The following is a 16,182-nucleotide window of genomic DNA, read 5'->3' as shown; positions in this document are numbered from 1 at the left end:
CATTCACTGCAATGGGGCTGAGGTGTGTCTAAGCCATGTGATCAATGAAATCAACATCATATGGCCTAGGCAAAGCGAGAAGGTGCTACTGCGGGTGCCACGCATTCTCAAAACAGCTGTTTGGCGGGGATCCCGGGTGTCGGACTCCAACCAATTAGATACTGATGGACTTTCCTGAAGATAGGTCATCAGTTAAAAAGTCTCGGAAAAATAACCCTTTAAGTGAATATCTAAATTGTTCTTGATCTCAAGTACAAGGCAAGGTTGCTCCCTACCCCCCCTTTTATCTGCTATTTTTCTGGATCCTCTAGCCATAATCCTCAGAACTGGCAGTGAAGTTAGAGTTGTAGTTTTATGTTTGTTTTTTGGTTTTAGACCAGCAGTAGGAAAGAGTCACTGTATATGCAGGCGATGTTCTTCTTTTCCTCTCGGAGACCAGGATATCTCACTCGACTGCTCTGAGGATTACAGACAAGTTTGGGGACTTCTCAGGTTTGAGGATAAATCAGTCATACTGATGGCCTTGGAAGACGTAGGATCCCCTCCTCAATTAGCCATCTCTATATTACCACCAGGTGATAGCTTCATATATTTGAGGATAGTTATATCTAGAGATACTTTAGAGTTTTGGAGATTAAACATTTCCCTGCTTTTAGCCTATTTTAGAAACAAAGTAGATTCCTGGCCTGAAATGACCTTTTACAATGGCAGAAAAACCCTAAACTAAACGGTGTCATTTCTTAAAATTTTATATGTATTCAATAACTGTCCAATACCTTTACAACAGGATACTTTCAAAAATATTAATAATATCTATCCCAAACGTAAGAATTTATTATCTGGTGACCAAATATGGACAAATTGTGGGTTGGCGTGATTTTACATATTCATTCCGGATAAAACGTTTAATCTGTTTTTCACACATTAGAATCCAGGTTGTTGGCGGCTGTCTATATAGAGTTAAAGGGAACCTGTCATCAACTTTATGCTGACCTCACTGAGGGCAGCATAAATTAGTGACAGAAATGCTGATTTCAGTGGAGTGTCACACATCAGCTAAAAGTAAGTGGTTGCCGAGAACCAGCATCATAATCATTGCAGCCCAGGCCTTGAAAAGAGTCAAATCTACCTGAGAAGAGTCCTGGTTATTCATGAATTCCCGCCCACCTGCTGATGGCTGACAGTCTTCTACCTAGTTTTCTCTCTTTCTCTCTAGGAGAGAACTGCCAATCTTCAGCAGATGGGCATGGAGAGCAGGATATTATGAATAACCAGGACTCTTCTCAAGTAGATTTGACTCTTTTCAAAGCCTGGGCTGCAATGATTATGATGCTGGTTCTCCGCAACCACTTACTTTTAGCTCACAAGTGACACACCGCTGACATCAGCATTTCTGTCACTATTTTATGCTGCCCTCGGTGAGATAAGCATAAAGTTGATGACAGGTTCCCTTTAAGCATTTATTAGACATGCAAATCAGTAAGCCAGAAATCTTGCAATTAAAATGAAATCTATTTTCTGAACTTCTCCCTGTCATTATATGTAGCCGCACATGGCATGATTTTTATAATTTTTTCGTAGTGAATGGAGTGTCTCGAAAACCACCAACATACAAATCTCTCACGCTGGGTTCACACCTGAGCATTTTACAGCGCGTTCCTAGGCGCTGTAAAACGCTCAACAAGGAGAAACCAATGCTTCCCTATGGGAATGGTTCTCACCTGGGCGTTTTACAGCGCGTACGATCGCGCTGTAAAACGCCCGACGCCCCAAGAAGTACATGAGCTTCTTTGGGGCGTCTTGTCGCGCGTTCCCATACATAGACTTTCGGGAACGCGTGACAATGGGCGTTCGCTTATCTCTGTATGCGCGATTGCAAACGCCGGTACAATCGCACATACAGAGCGATCCCATCGCGAATGCTCAGGTCTGAACCCAGCATCAGAGGTGTGGAAACGACCATGCAATCAATTAAAGGGGTTCTGCACTTTGTTTAAACTGATGATCTATCCTCTGGATAGATCATCCGCTTCTGATCGGCGGGGGTCCGACACCCAGGACCCCGCCGATCAGCTGTTTGAGAAGGCAGCGGTGCTCCAGCAGCGCCGCGGCCTTCTCACTGTTTACCGCAGGCCCAGTGACGTCACGACTAGTATCAACTAGCCTGGGCGGGGCTAAGCTCCATTCAAGTGAACTACCACGGCACAGGTAAGGTAAAACTACAGGGAGCGCTGACTCACAGACACTGCGCGTGCGCCCTCAGGGGTAAGGAGATCTGATGGTCTTTTCTCCTTACCCTCACATTGTGCACGCGTGGATTGTGAAATCTCCTTACCCTCACAAGGGTTAGGGTTATGCCCCCCAATATGCTGCACCCACCCCCGGATGGCTGATAGTGCTGGGAGCAAAAGGAGATTTCACAAACCGCGCGTGCGCAATGTGAGGGTAAGGAGAAAAGACCGTCAGATGTCCTTACCCCTGAGGGCGGACACGCGGTGTCCGTGAGTCAGCGTTCCCTGTAGTTTTACCTTACCCGTGCCGTGCACACCCCTGGAAGTTGAGGCGCACACCCCCGGAGGTCACGAGGGGTAAGTTATTTTCACGAAGTAAGGCTACTTTCACACTGGCATTTCTGGGTCCGCTTGTGAGATCCGTTTCAGGGCTCTCACAAGTGGCCCAAAACGGATCAGTTCAGCCCCAATGCATTCTGAATGGATAAGGATCCGTTCAGAATACATCAGTTTGCCTCCGTTCAGCCTCCATTCTGCTCTGGAGGCGGACACCAAAACTCTGCTTGCAGCGATTTGGTGTCCACCTGGCGATGTGGAGCCAAACGGATCCGTCCTGACTTACAATGTAAGTCAATGGGGACGGATCCGTTTTCACTGACACAATATGGTGCAATTGCAAATGGATCCGCCTCCCATTGACTGTCAGTGTAAGTGAAAACTGATCCGTTTGCATTTTCATGAACAAAAAATATATATTTATTTATTTATTTTTTTGTTCATGGTAATGCAAACGGATCCGTTCTGAACGGATACAAGCGTTTGCATTAGGCCTCGGTTTTTTTGCGGACCCGTTGACTTGAATGGAGCCACGGAATGTGATTTGCGGGCAATAATAGGACATGTTCTATTTTTGAATGGAAATACGGAAATACGAAAACGGAATGCATACGGAGTACATTCCGTTTTTTTTGCGGAACCATTGAAATAAATGGTTCCGTAAATGGACCGTATACGGAACGCAAAAAACGGCCCGCAAAAGGAAAAAAAAAACAGTAGTGTGAAAGAGGCCTTATAGGTGCTGATCCGTCTGTGCAAATACCAGATGAATCCGCACCTAACGCAGGTGTGAAAGTAGCCTAAGGATTTTTGGTCGAACACCAGCACTAAATCCATTGTAAGTCAATGGGCGCTGGATCCGTGTTGTGTTTTTTCGCCTTGTTCAGTATCCAATGACACACTCAAAAACGCTGCTTGCAACGCTTTTGTGTGCATCATGGGAACGAAACGGAATACATTCTGGTGCACTCCGTTCAGTTTTGTCCCCATTGACAATGAATGGGGCCAAAACTTAAGCATTTTCCTTCGATATTGAGATCCTGTGACTGATCTCAATACCGGAAAGAAAAACGCTGATGTGAAAGTAGCCTAACAATGCAGCAATAAAAATCATAATATAACGTTCAGTCCCGGGGAAAGCTGGGTTACCCACACTGTGAGCACTTTGATGGTTTCTGGTTATCTCTTCACTCTAAAGCCTAAAAGGACCAAGAAATCCATAATTAGGAAAACACAGCGACTTTTATTAGTACGTCTTTTTTATGGTTTTGTGCAAATAAAAAATAACAAAAAGATCCTAGTCCCCTGGAGGACAATCTGTATCTGCACAGCATAGACTTCTGATATGTGCTCTAGTTGCTGTTTTGTCGCCTCCCGCATTATCCGCATTCATCGGGGGCTCAATATTTCTGCAGATCATTAGACTATATACCAGGAATTGATAGCAGCATTAATATGCAGTATAACCCCCATCCTTGCTCCGCACTGCTGACATCCTAATCTCGCTTGCTGTTTGGCGTAACCTCATTGGCTCCCGGCTTCAATAAGTCAAAATCTACTGCTGTGGACAGATGGCGCAGAGAATACTATAACAAAACCTGAAAATTAAAGTGTAACAGATGACTGTAGCTACAGAGGACGGTCTCTTTGTTCATCTTGCTAATGAGCATCTTCATAGAGGCAGGAGACTGAATAGATAATTACGTGCAGTTCCCTGCTCTGACAGATGATGGCGCAAGAGATAAACATTAGCCACATGGAGGAAAAGCTCCAAGCGATAGTGTTAGAAAGCCACATCATCAACCCAGTGACCAGTGGAGCTGCAGTTGTGGGGGTATCTTTATATGGAGAGAGGGTTTGATCACACAATACAGACATGCTACAGGTTTTTAGTCTGGATTTTGCATTAGGCTACTTTCACACTGGCGTTTTGGCTTTCCGTTTGTGAGATCCGTTCAGGGCTCCCACAAGCGGTCCAAAACGGATCAGTTTTGCCCTAATGCATTGTGAATGGAAAAGGATCCGCTCAGAATGCATCAGTTTGCCTCCGTTCAGTCTCCATTCCACTTTGGAGCAGCGTTTTGGTGTCCGTCTGACGAAACTGAGCCAAATGGATCCGTTCTAACACACAATGTAAGTCAATGGGGACGGATCAGTTTTCTATGACACAATCTGGCGCAATAGAAAACGAATCCGCCCCCCCCCATTGACTTCCAATGGTGCTCAAGACGGATCCGTCTTGGCTATGTTAAAGATAATACAAACGGATCCGTTCTGAACGGATGCAGACGTTTGTATTATCTGAACGGATCCGTCTGTGCAGATCCATGACGGATCCGCACCAAACGAGAGTGCCTAACAAGAACGGCAAATTCACAATTAACAGATTTGCTGCAAACTCCCTGGCAGATTTTATGTTGATGTTCCCTACGGCCTCATCGGCAAAGAACAGATGTACAAAATACGGATACCTTCCCTATACAATCCTTTTTTCACACATTAGAATCCAGGTTGTTGGCAGCTGTCTTTATAGAGTTAAAGGGAACCTGTCATCAACTTTATGCTGACCTCACTGAGGGCAGTATAAAGTAGTGACAGAAATGCTGATGTCAGCGCTGTGTCACTCATAAGAAGTAAGTGGTTGCCGAGAACCAGCATCATAATCATTGCAGCACAGGCCTTGAAAAGAGTCAAATCTACTTCAGAAGAGTCCTGGTTATTCCTAATATCCTGCTCTCCTCGCCCATCTGCTGATGATCGGCAGTTCTCTCCTAGAGAGAAAGAGAGAAAACTAGGTAGAAGACTGTCAATCATCAGCAGGTGGACGGGAGAGCAGGAGATCATGAATAACCAGGACTCTTCTCAGGTGGCCGTGACTCTTTTCCAGGTCCAGTCTGCAATGATTGTGAGGTTGGTTCTCGGCAACCACTTACTTTTAACTTTTATAAATGACAGACCGCTGAAATCAACTCACCTGTCTCTACTTTATACCGCTGTGAGTATGGGCAGCACAAAGGTGATGACAGGTTCCCTTTAAGCAAATGTTACAATCTATTTGTAGGGCCTGGACAAGTATGAAAGAAGTTTTTAACCTCTTGTCACCCCAGACACATAATACTACTTCAGCAGGCACGAGAAGTGTAAGCAGTGGGATCACAAGCTGATCCTCACCCATACACGGCAGTTTCTGACTGTTTAATACAGCTGGAACCTAGCCGCAATAACCAGGATCAATGAAAATGCAATTGCAGTCCTGGTTGTTCAAAACATTTTCCTTTTAAAAATTATGGAGGCCTCTGTGATCTTGGGAACTTTCAGTGCTACAGAAAACTTTATTGTACCCTTCTCCAGATCTGTGTCTCCTCACAATCCTGTCTCTGACCTGTACAGGCAGTTCTTATCTCCTCATGGCTTGGTTTTGGCTCTGATATGCATTGTCAACTGTGAGAGACAGGGGTACATCTTTCATGTCCAGTCAACTGAATTTACCACAGGTGTACTCCAATCAAGGTGTAGGAACGGGAGGCCCCCAAAGCTAAATTTCAAGCATACCAAAGAATCTGAATAGTTATGTTCTAGCAAAATTTTAGTTTTTCCTGTTTTAATAAATTTGCAAAAAAAATATAAAAGTCTGTTTTTAAAAAACTTTTTTTTCCCTTTATTTTAGCAGAAGGCCACAACATAAAATGTGAAAAACGGAAAGAGTTTCCGAATGCATTGTACCCGCTATATCCACTACACAATGGATGTTAATGTATAGTTCTGGCACCGGAGCTACTGCAGAGCAGCTGATTGGGGTGGGTGTGGGGTATCAGACCTCCGCCTATCAGATATTGATGAAACCAATATAAAAGCACTGGAAAACCCTTTTAAACCTGTTGGAACTTTCCCTATAGTTACAAGCCAATTACATTTTTCTCATAGGAATTATTATCACAGTCTCATCATGTCTGTGATTTTACCACAACCCATAGTCACCATGCAGGCCAAGCCTAAAAACACATTTATCAAATTATAAAAGATATAGTGGCCTTGTTTCCTAGTAGAAACCAATCACTGAGCAGCTTTAAAGTGAAGGTAAATTCTAAAGTATTATAAATCTGCCCAGCCTCCTTGCGCCTGCACTGGCCACTTTATTTCAAAAGTGGTAAGATGGAGAAAAAACACCAAAAAGTCACAAATTTCCACAATTAGCAACTTTTTGATGCCAAGAAAATAGCATAAGGAGTCTCATAAATACCATCTTTTAGTTGGCTTAGTTTCCACCAGAATTTTGTGGCAAAATTTTGACGCACATTGTCACGTCTTAAGCCACGCCCTTCTTTGTCAAGTATGGCGTGAAAAAAAATCTAAAACCCTTAATAAAGGTAGTGTTGGCCATGTGAAGTTGCAGTAGTAAATCTGCCCCAGTGTGTGTAAAGGAGACCTAACGGGAATGTATTATCAGAATAGTGCCCTCTCTTTGTCAGAACCAACCTGTGATTACAGCTGTGCTGGGGGTCCTACAATCCACACGGCTGTCTTTGAAGAAGGGGTTTTCTTCCTGAGACAGCCCTTTTAGAGTATGGACTGTAAATTCAATGGGAAAAATCAGCTTGAGTTACATGATTTTGTTGCGGAATTCACGTTTTGCATTGCAAAGGGTGAAATCCATGTAGGAAATCCGCAGCATAAATTGACATATGGCAATTTAAAATTCCTCAGGTAAATTTCCACTGCAGATTTTTTTCTGCTGTATGTGGATGGGATTTGGTAAAATCTAATTTTGCTTGTAGGGTAATATGCAGCAGACTTTCCACCTGCAATTTGCAGCATATTCGCCACATATAAACAGACCCATCAAAGGAAAAAATTTAAACAATTGGCGAGATGTTGACAAACCGTTACTTTAATTCCCTGACGTTGCTTCATAATCCGCATAGATTGGAAGAGAAGGAGTTGACAGTTCAGCCCGAGCAGAGCTTCAGCAGTAGCTGCTCATATCTCAGGATTTGTAGAGGCTAGGAATGGGCCTGGTCTTGTTTGAAAGCTGGCATTCCAAGTTCTCAAATAAGGCCAGAATCACAGCATTATCTCCACCACATCGGGGGATATAACTGTTAGAAATGGAGTTGGGAGTGAAAGCAGTGAAACTTACTTTTACTTTCATTTTCAGCTGCATTCACTGCCATCCTAATTTCTAACAGCTATATCTTCCAATGTTGTGGAGATAATGCTGTGATTCTGGTTTTGTTTCAAAGCTTGAAAAGCCAGTTTTCAAAAAAGGATCATATCTCTAGCTGTTACCAATACCCAGATATAAGGAGCTAAAACAGCCCTCTCCTCTTCAGGTGGGGGAAGGGGGGGGGCAGTTGGGGAGCTGACAGCCTGCAGGAGGAAAGAAAAATATATCTATATATATTGACCCAATTTGCAGTTTTTTTTATCTTTCCCACAAAAAAATTAAAGTTATTTAATAGATTATATGTACCCAAAAATGGTTCCTTAAAAATACTCATCCCGCAAAATCAAGAACAGTTTTTAGAATAAAAAATTAAAAAGTTAGGACTTCCGGAACAGCGAAGGGGAAAATGTTACTGAATCTTAATGCTAACATTGGTGTTTGTGTGTGTGTGTGTGTCACTAAGGGGTTAGAAATGCAATTGTGTCCCGGGAGTTGTGCGGCAACAATTTTTACTTCAGTCATATTAAAAATCTACAATTTTAAAAAAGTTACATTTTCATGAGGGTTTTTCCAATTTTAATGTGACTTTTCGGTTAATAAGAACAGGTTTTATTCCACAGGATAGGGGATACCTATTGGACCGGGTGGTGGTACCTACTGCTGCGAGCTCCAGTGATCATGAGAACAGAGACCTTGTACCCCTCGGGGCCCTCCGAAATGAACGGAGAGGCAGTTTGAGCTTGTACAGTGGCAGAACAGGATCAGAATCATCAGCTGAAAGCAGGTCTTCGTTGCTGTCTGAAATGCCCCCAAATACACTCCAAATAGGCCACTCTGTGCACCCTGGCTCCTCCTGCTTCTTCTGCCTTCAGCCTCTCCCTCTCCTTGATTGACAGGGCCAGGCAAGATGACTATACAGGATCCTGGCTCAGTCAGTCACGAAGGAGAGGGAGGGGCTAGCAGAGGAAGCAGGAGGAGCAACAGAGTGACTAGAGCCCACCCTCTGTGCACCTAACTGCTCATTTGCATATGGATTTAGAGTATTTTTTCTCCAGAATGAAGCAACGGATTGCTAAGTGAAAGGTATCTTTACATTCAGTTGAACTAGCCCTACAAGACATTGTGTCTGGTTTATCATTGAATTTACTGGTGACAGAATCCCTTTCAAAGGGTTGTCCGAGTTATAGAAAAACTCGGGCAACCTCTGTAAATGGCCTAAAATATCAAATGAATGGATGCTCACCTGCTTTCTCCTCTGCCTCTTCCTCCTTGCGCTGAGCTCTGGTTCTCACCGGTGCTATTTGATTCTTCAGTGATAATGTTTGGTGCATTCAGCTTACCGCTGAAGCCAATCACCGGCCTCAGCAGAGACGTCCCATGCATGGCTGAGGCCGGTGATTGTGTGCACCACTGCAGCCAGTAAGATAACGTCCGCAGTGGAAGAAGCAGCGGAGAAAATGAGTGAGCATCCATTCATTTGTTATTTTATTCCCTTTACAGGGGTTGCCCGAGTTTCTCTATAACTTGGACAACCCTTAAATGGGTTGTGAATGTTAGGGCAGACCTGTGCAGGGTAGCATACTTACCAGCTCCTGCGCTGTGCAGCCTCCACTGCTCCACACGGGTCCCTGGATGTAAACTTCCGGTTTGATGCCGCTGCAGCCAATCACTGGCCGCAGTGGTGACCTGCTCCCCTAGCGTCATGACAGGATGAGCGAATCTACTTTGGATGAAACATCCGAAGTCGATTCGCATAAAACTATTTTCTAATACTGTACGAAGCAGGAGCTCAGTACAGTATTATAATGTATTGGCTCCGATGAGCCGAAGTTATTTCTTCGCGAAGTCTGGCGAGACTTCACGCAATAACTTCCTAAATTAATTTGTACTGTAAAAAAAAAAACATTTCCCGAACTCGGGTTCGGTTCCAAGGTACAGTCGTATGCATGAGCCCTAAGGCATAGCATGCCGTTTCCATGTTGCGGAAGGCTTTAGAAGTGTACGTCTAGACGGCCCTAACATGGTATCTCCTGTTACCATGAAAGGCTTTGAATGAGGGTATGAGTGGCGATAAGCGTCCACCCCGTTAGAAAAAGACTTTTTTTTTTTCATAATGGAAGTGGCAAGATTGAAACAAAAGGCGCGCATAATAAAAATGTAAATGAGCTTGCTTTCCTAAAATGATAACTTTAGAGCCTTTTGTGGGGCGTTATCCTGAAGCCGTCTTACAAGGTAATCACTGTTTGCCCAGAGATTTTAAGTGAAGTGCTCAATAGCATTAGGCGCCTGCACAGTGCTATGTGTGACAAGCATGCAAAGCCACGTTAATGTTCAGAATATGAATGGCCTCCGGGTGGCTGCAGCGCCATGTAGAAAGCCAACTGTGCCGATATCTGTGGGCCTGATGGACTCCATGCGGCTTCCAGGCTGAAAACTTCACTTGCTTTGACATGTGATGTGCTCCTTGTGACACTAGCAGCACTGTCACAGAGGAACGGCACAAAGACAACAAGCCCCCCTCCTAACCGCTGCTCTCCGCAACCCCCCAGAGTTTGTCCGGCCACAAAACTCCTCGCTTTTTGCCTAGTTACGAGCAGCCCCTGTCCTAAACCCATAGAGGGAAGTGTGGGTGTGCAGGCTCCAGCTGCCTTCCTGGACACAGCCTCCATAATAAATTGACCTGAATGATGAGGGCACACAAAACAGTATGATAAGCATTATCCCTGTCAATAAAACCGTCCCCATGTGTTTTATAGCTTTTGTGTGTCATGTACTGGCGGCTTTCAAGAAGCTTTTTTTTTTCTATTCATATTTTAAATATGCAGCAGAATTCAGGAAATGATATGATGAGCACGCGGGATGATTACCACTACACAGTGGCGGGGCGGGAAGCCCCTTTGTCCCGTCCTGTAAAATAAAAGACTTTCTGATATTGCAGATCATTTACCAATCAGAAGATGACCCGGAGAAAGAGAAGCTGCTGGAAGAAAACGAGGAGCTGAAGGAGAAAACGGATTCCCTGCAGGACAGCGTCCACCAGCTGGAAATGGTTCTGAAGGAGAAAGACCAGCACATCCGCTCATTAGGTAAAATGCGGAGAGTTCGCCGCGCTTTCCACTTAAAGCGCTGTGAGGTTGCACTCATACGTGGCGGAATTTCCCGCCAGAAAATCCGCGCAGGTGCAGAGTTTTACAGATTTGCGGATTGTTTTGGTGTGAATTATGTTGCAGATTTTCTGTATGAGAATCTCTCCATTCTATTCAGCGGAAAACACTGCGGAAAAATCCGCAATAAAACTGGATTTTGTTGCCGATTTTTCCGCTGTGGTTTCCACTGCAGAATCAATTTTAACATTTAATTAAATTGAGAGATTCTCATACAGAACATCTGCAACACAACATTATTTAAGTTGCGGAATGTAAATTCCACAGCACACGACCGTATGTATTTTGTGGTCCGCAAAACACGGATCTGCAAAAAATGCGGAGGACGTCCATGGGCATTCCGTATTTTGTGGAAAGGAACAGCTGGCCCCTAATACAACAGTTCTATCCTCGTCCATAATGCGGACAATAATAGGACATGTTCTATTTTTTTGCGGAACGGACATACAGACACAGAATGCAGACAGAGTCACTTCGGTTTTTTTTTGCGGACCCATTAAAGAAATTGGTTCCACATACGGGCCGCTAAAAAAAAAACGGAACGGAAACAATATATACGTTTGTGCACATCAACCCTAAAATAGCGCAGGGAAAGACAGTTTTCAGGGGGAGTCTTGATGTTGCCACGTCTGAGTCCACCCTGAAGAGCACTCCATGCACAGGGTGCTGCCGATACTGTGCTGATAGATTGGGAGTAACAAAAATTAGGCTGGAAATATAGGGGGAGATTTATCAAGACTGGTGACTTCTACTCAGGCCTTGATATCCCCTGTGTTGCCTAATCGGAAATCTGTGGAAGCTCTGAGCTGCCGTGGGTTTCTGACTTCATTTATGGCAAAAAAGTGGAGTAAATGAAGATAACTGTGCCAGTCCCACCGACTCCACCGCTCCCCATTCCTTGCCACGCGCATAAAAAAAAAACGTTTGATCCATACTTCACTGTTACAGCGCATAAAAAGTTGAGCATTACAGTAAATACCTTAATTTCCTTATCCTCATTTGATATTCAGTGTTATTTTCTTTACCATTTACTCTGAAAGTAACAATTTTACAGGTTCCTCAAAGAAAATAAATGTCACCACAAAATAGTGACATGCTTCATTGGACCTGTATTAAAGGGAACCTGTCACCAGGATTTTGGGTATAGAGCTGAGGACATGGGTTGCTAGATGGCCGCTAGCACATCCGCAATATCCAGTCCCCATAGCTCTGTGTGCTTTTATTCTGTAAAAAAAAAAAAAATATTTTAAACATATGCTAATTAACCTGAGATAAATCCTGTAGGTGAGATTAGTCAGGGACAGGACTCATCTCAGGTTAATTTGCATATGTATCAAATCGTTTTTTCCCCACGATAAAAGCACAGAGAGCTATGGGGACTGGGTATTGCGGATGTGCTAGCGGCAATCTAGCAACCCATGTCCTCAGCTCTATACACAAAATCCCAGTGACAGGTTCCCTTTAAGGGGTTGTTCTCCAGTAGAAATGAGTTGTAGATGACTTCTAGGGTAGAGTACCTCTGTAATATGGAAACGTACAACACTCGCCTATAACTATGCAGTACAGAGAATGGGGGGCTCTGTGCACCTTCATCTTTTGTGGACCCCAAGATCAGGGGTTGAATCATCAATACATAAATACATTATTTCAAAGGGTAGTCCAGGATTTTGTTATTGATGGCCTATCCTCAGGTCCGACACTCGGCCCCCCCCCCCCCCCACTAATCAGCTCTTGCCGTGTAGCTGTCGTTCACCTCAATGGGAGCAGCTCTGCAGTTACTGGCTCCAGAGTGGAAATAGCTGTGCCGTCCCGGCAATGACTCCGGCTCCGGAGCTACGTGGGACTGCCACAATCTGAGAATCATATCAATGTCATAACCCTGGACATTCCCTTTAAACTCAATTGATATATTCTCAGTTACTTTCTCTTCATATTTTATATAACCTCTTTATAGTATATAATAAGGGAATCATGTTAAACTAACTATGTTTATGGGAGCTGATCTATAGGATTGCTTAGAAAAGATGTGAGGCAGTGTGGTGGTACTCACCCCTCCTTTTTATATATAATTGTGGGGGTTTTTGGCAGCGTAGCTGTAACCCAGCCCTAGTGTAGGAAGGACGTCCCAGCGGCCATCTTGGGAGTTGAATACTGCCCCAGCTCACCGGCGTGGGGATGCCGTATAGTGAAGCCGTGTCACCCACCGGGGAGGAGTCTGGAAGGGGTATAATTAGCAGCCCCTTTTTTCCACCAAGGTGTTCTGGGCACAGTGCTAGGTGTGCGTGTGGTAGGTAGGTTGCCACTGACTGTGAGCACTCACACGAACGTGGCTTGGTTCCGCATCCGAGCCGCGGACCTATTCACTTCAATGGGGCCGCTCCGTGTGCTGTCCGCATCCGTTGTTCCATTCTGTGGCCCCGCAATTTTTTTTTCAATCATGTCCTATTCTTGTCTGTTTTGCGGACAATATTAGGCATTTCTATAATGGGCCGTCCCTTCCGTACTTCAAATTGTGGAACGCACACTGGTGGCATCCGTGTTTTGCAGACCGCAAAACGCGCACGTTTGTGTGCATGAGCCCTTAAAGAAATTGTGTCTGTGTTGCTAAGACTTAAGGCTGAAGAAGTTGTAGTGCTTGCACCTGTCATCCTGTCTCCCTCTTACCACTTGAAGATACCTGCATTTCTCGAATCAAGATTTAAGGGGATTGTCCAAGCCGTAAAAGCCAACGGCCGTAATCTGTGCCCAATTCGCCATCTCGCAGTTCTGCCTGTTCCCGGCCGCTTTAGTGGTCACATGTCCTACAACAGCATGTCACCGGAAGAGGCCAGGAATGGAACAGCAGAAAGGTAAGGTTTTTGTTTTTTTAAATTGGGCACAGGTTATCACATCCATGGCCCAGTGCTAGAAGAGGGCTTACCACTACGACACTTTTCCAAGGACTCACCAACAAAACTTTGAGATAAAATTGTTAACATTGTCATTAAGGCCCCGTTCACATCACCGTTTGGAGATCTGCCAGGTATTTGCGGCACAGAGCAACTTGCCGGATCCTCTACTTCATCGCCATATCCCCATTGACTGCAAAGAGGTCTGGCGGTTATCCGGCCGATATATGCCGGGTTTGGGCTGGACAAAAAAAAAATTTGTTTTTTTTTGTCCATTTGACAGCCAGCATTTGCGCCGAATCCGGCAGCCAGGTCTCCGAAACAGAGATGTGAACGAGTCCTTATTGAGCTGCCAAATTTATTAAAAAGGTGCTGGCTTCTTTAATAACTTTGGCGCATCTTCCGGGAGTCTGTTTGCCAGAAATGCAGCTCAGGTATGGCGAGGAGCTGGCATAGATTTGAGCTGTAGTTTACCCCCCTCCCACTAAGCCCATGGTTTTTATAAGTGGTGAGAGCAGTGTAAGGGTTCATGCACATGACCGTATGTATTTTGCGGTCCGCAAACAATACGGATGACGTCCGTGTGCATTCCCCTAATAAAACAGTCCTATCCTTGTCCGTAATGCGGAAAATAATAGGACATGTTCTATTTTCTTGTGGAACGGACATACGGAAACCGAATGCACACAGAGTAACTTCCTTTTTCTTTTGTGGACCCATTGAAATAAATGGTTCTGACATAAGAAAAAAAATGGAACGGACACGGAAAGGAAATATGTTTGTGTTCATGAGCCCTAAAACTGAGCAAATGTAATTTCTGTGCAAAATGCAGCACAAAAATGAGCAATTTTTGTAAACCAGAAACCTGCCATACATCCTACGATACCCTCTCCGCCATTGTCACAGCAGCGCTGATAAAGGACCACATCTTATTTTCCCATTAGCGGCTATTATGAGCATCAATCTTTTAGGGGGACACAAACCATATTCTCCCACATGTTTGTCATATGATTTAATGAGTCTTTTTATCTTTTCATACAAGCCTTTCAGCTCCGGAGAACCACCTGCTAAACCTCGTCGTATTTGCTGTGACTAACAGCGGAGATGTCCAGTACTGGCATTGATGAAATGCAGCAGGTCTTCCACGCCACACTTGGCTCTTGAACTTACTTCTTAATTTCTCTCTAGGCAGCCGGCCAAACAGCAGGAAAAGGACCCTGAATGTCAAGGGCGGCTGTGAGGGTCACACTAGTGCCAGGACACTCGGCCAGCGTGCAATGACCAGGGCTTCCATCGCTGACCTCCACTGCGTGCTATGAATGCACGGTCACGGGAATGAGATTTCACGCTCTGCTTTTTAATTCTATTGTTCTAGATCTGGATGTGGGCGCCATGAGAGTCAGAATGGAAGAAGACCAAAGAACCATTGAGAAGGTGTGACTTTTGACATTAAGTGATGGCTTTTTTAAACATGTTAATAGCCAGCCCGTAGCTTTCTCTCAATCCGCAAGAAAACTGGCCAAAAAAAGAGCAGCGAACAAAACCGTTTTGTACATCCAGATTGATGGCTTATTTGAAGGAGATGAAAAGATGACAAACAGCCTATCAAAGTGAGATGTGCTTTGCCCTGAAGACAGGCTTATCACAGGGGCAGATATGGCGGCATTATGTCACGGAGTAACGCAAGGACACAGTTCATTGAATCACATTATTGTCCGTGCAGCAGCGCTCATGTGTTACAGTGTAGCCGACTGTTCACCGCCTCAATTGAAATGTAACTATTTGTCTTTATTGTTACATTTCTTTGCTTCTTAGGTTCTAACCCGTTGTTGCCTTTATAGCATTAAGAAGCCAGACGTAGCGCCCTCGACTCCAGCATCATGTGGATAATTCTGTTTTATTAACATAGGTTTTAATCACAAAATCCGAAAGGGTTTTCTATTACAATTTGATCACTTTTTATTCTTTTTTTTTTTAGGATTTTATACAAAAGAGACCCCGGGGTGATTTTCCCCAACCTAAGAGGTTCTCCAGTATTCGTTAAAATTAGGCAGGGAGTGGCGAGCGCTGTAAAAAAAATAAAAACCTTAGGCTAAGTTCAGATCTGCGTTTGGCATAGCAACTGGATATATCGTATCCGGCATACCTAGACCCCACCGGGGCCACCCAGATCTCCATTCACAGGTTTCCGGCATGAATGCTGGCTTTCTGATGGAAAAATACCACTGCATGCAGCATTTTGTTTTCCGCAGAATACACCATTCTTGCCAGACACCTGACAGATCCCATTACATTGAATACAGATCCAGCAGCCCACGGCAGTGACAGATATGATAATTCCAGTAGTCTGCTCCTCTGCCGCAACAGACTAGCAGATGTGAATGTAGCCTTACTCACCT

At 44.4% G+C, this 16,182-nt stretch overlaps 1 protein-coding gene across 1 annotated transcript in view; it reads left to right on the top strand.

The window, feature by feature from the left end:
• C5H10orf67 (chromosome 5 C10orf67 homolog) overlaps positions 1 to 16,182 on the top strand; it is a 180,573-nt gene that overhangs the window by 45,994 nt on the left and 118,397 nt on the right. Inside the window, exons 6-7 of the mRNA XM_044294761.1 lie at positions 10,670 to 10,817; positions 15,159 to 15,217. Of these exons, the coding sequence (XP_044150696.1) occupies positions 10,670 to 10,817; positions 15,159 to 15,217 (207 nt within the window). The remainder of the gene's footprint in view (positions 1 to 10,669; positions 10,818 to 15,158; positions 15,218 to 16,182) is intronic.

This window comes from Bufo gargarizans, chromosome 5, assembly GCF_014858855.1.
Source record: "Bufo gargarizans isolate SCDJY-AF-19 chromosome 5, ASM1485885v1, whole genome shotgun sequence".
Classification (NCBI taxonomy): domain Eukaryota; kingdom Metazoa; phylum Chordata; class Amphibia; order Anura; family Bufonidae; genus Bufo; species Bufo gargarizans.
Note: the sequence above shows the minus strand (reverse complement) of the source record. Positions and strands in the feature narration are given on the sequence as shown.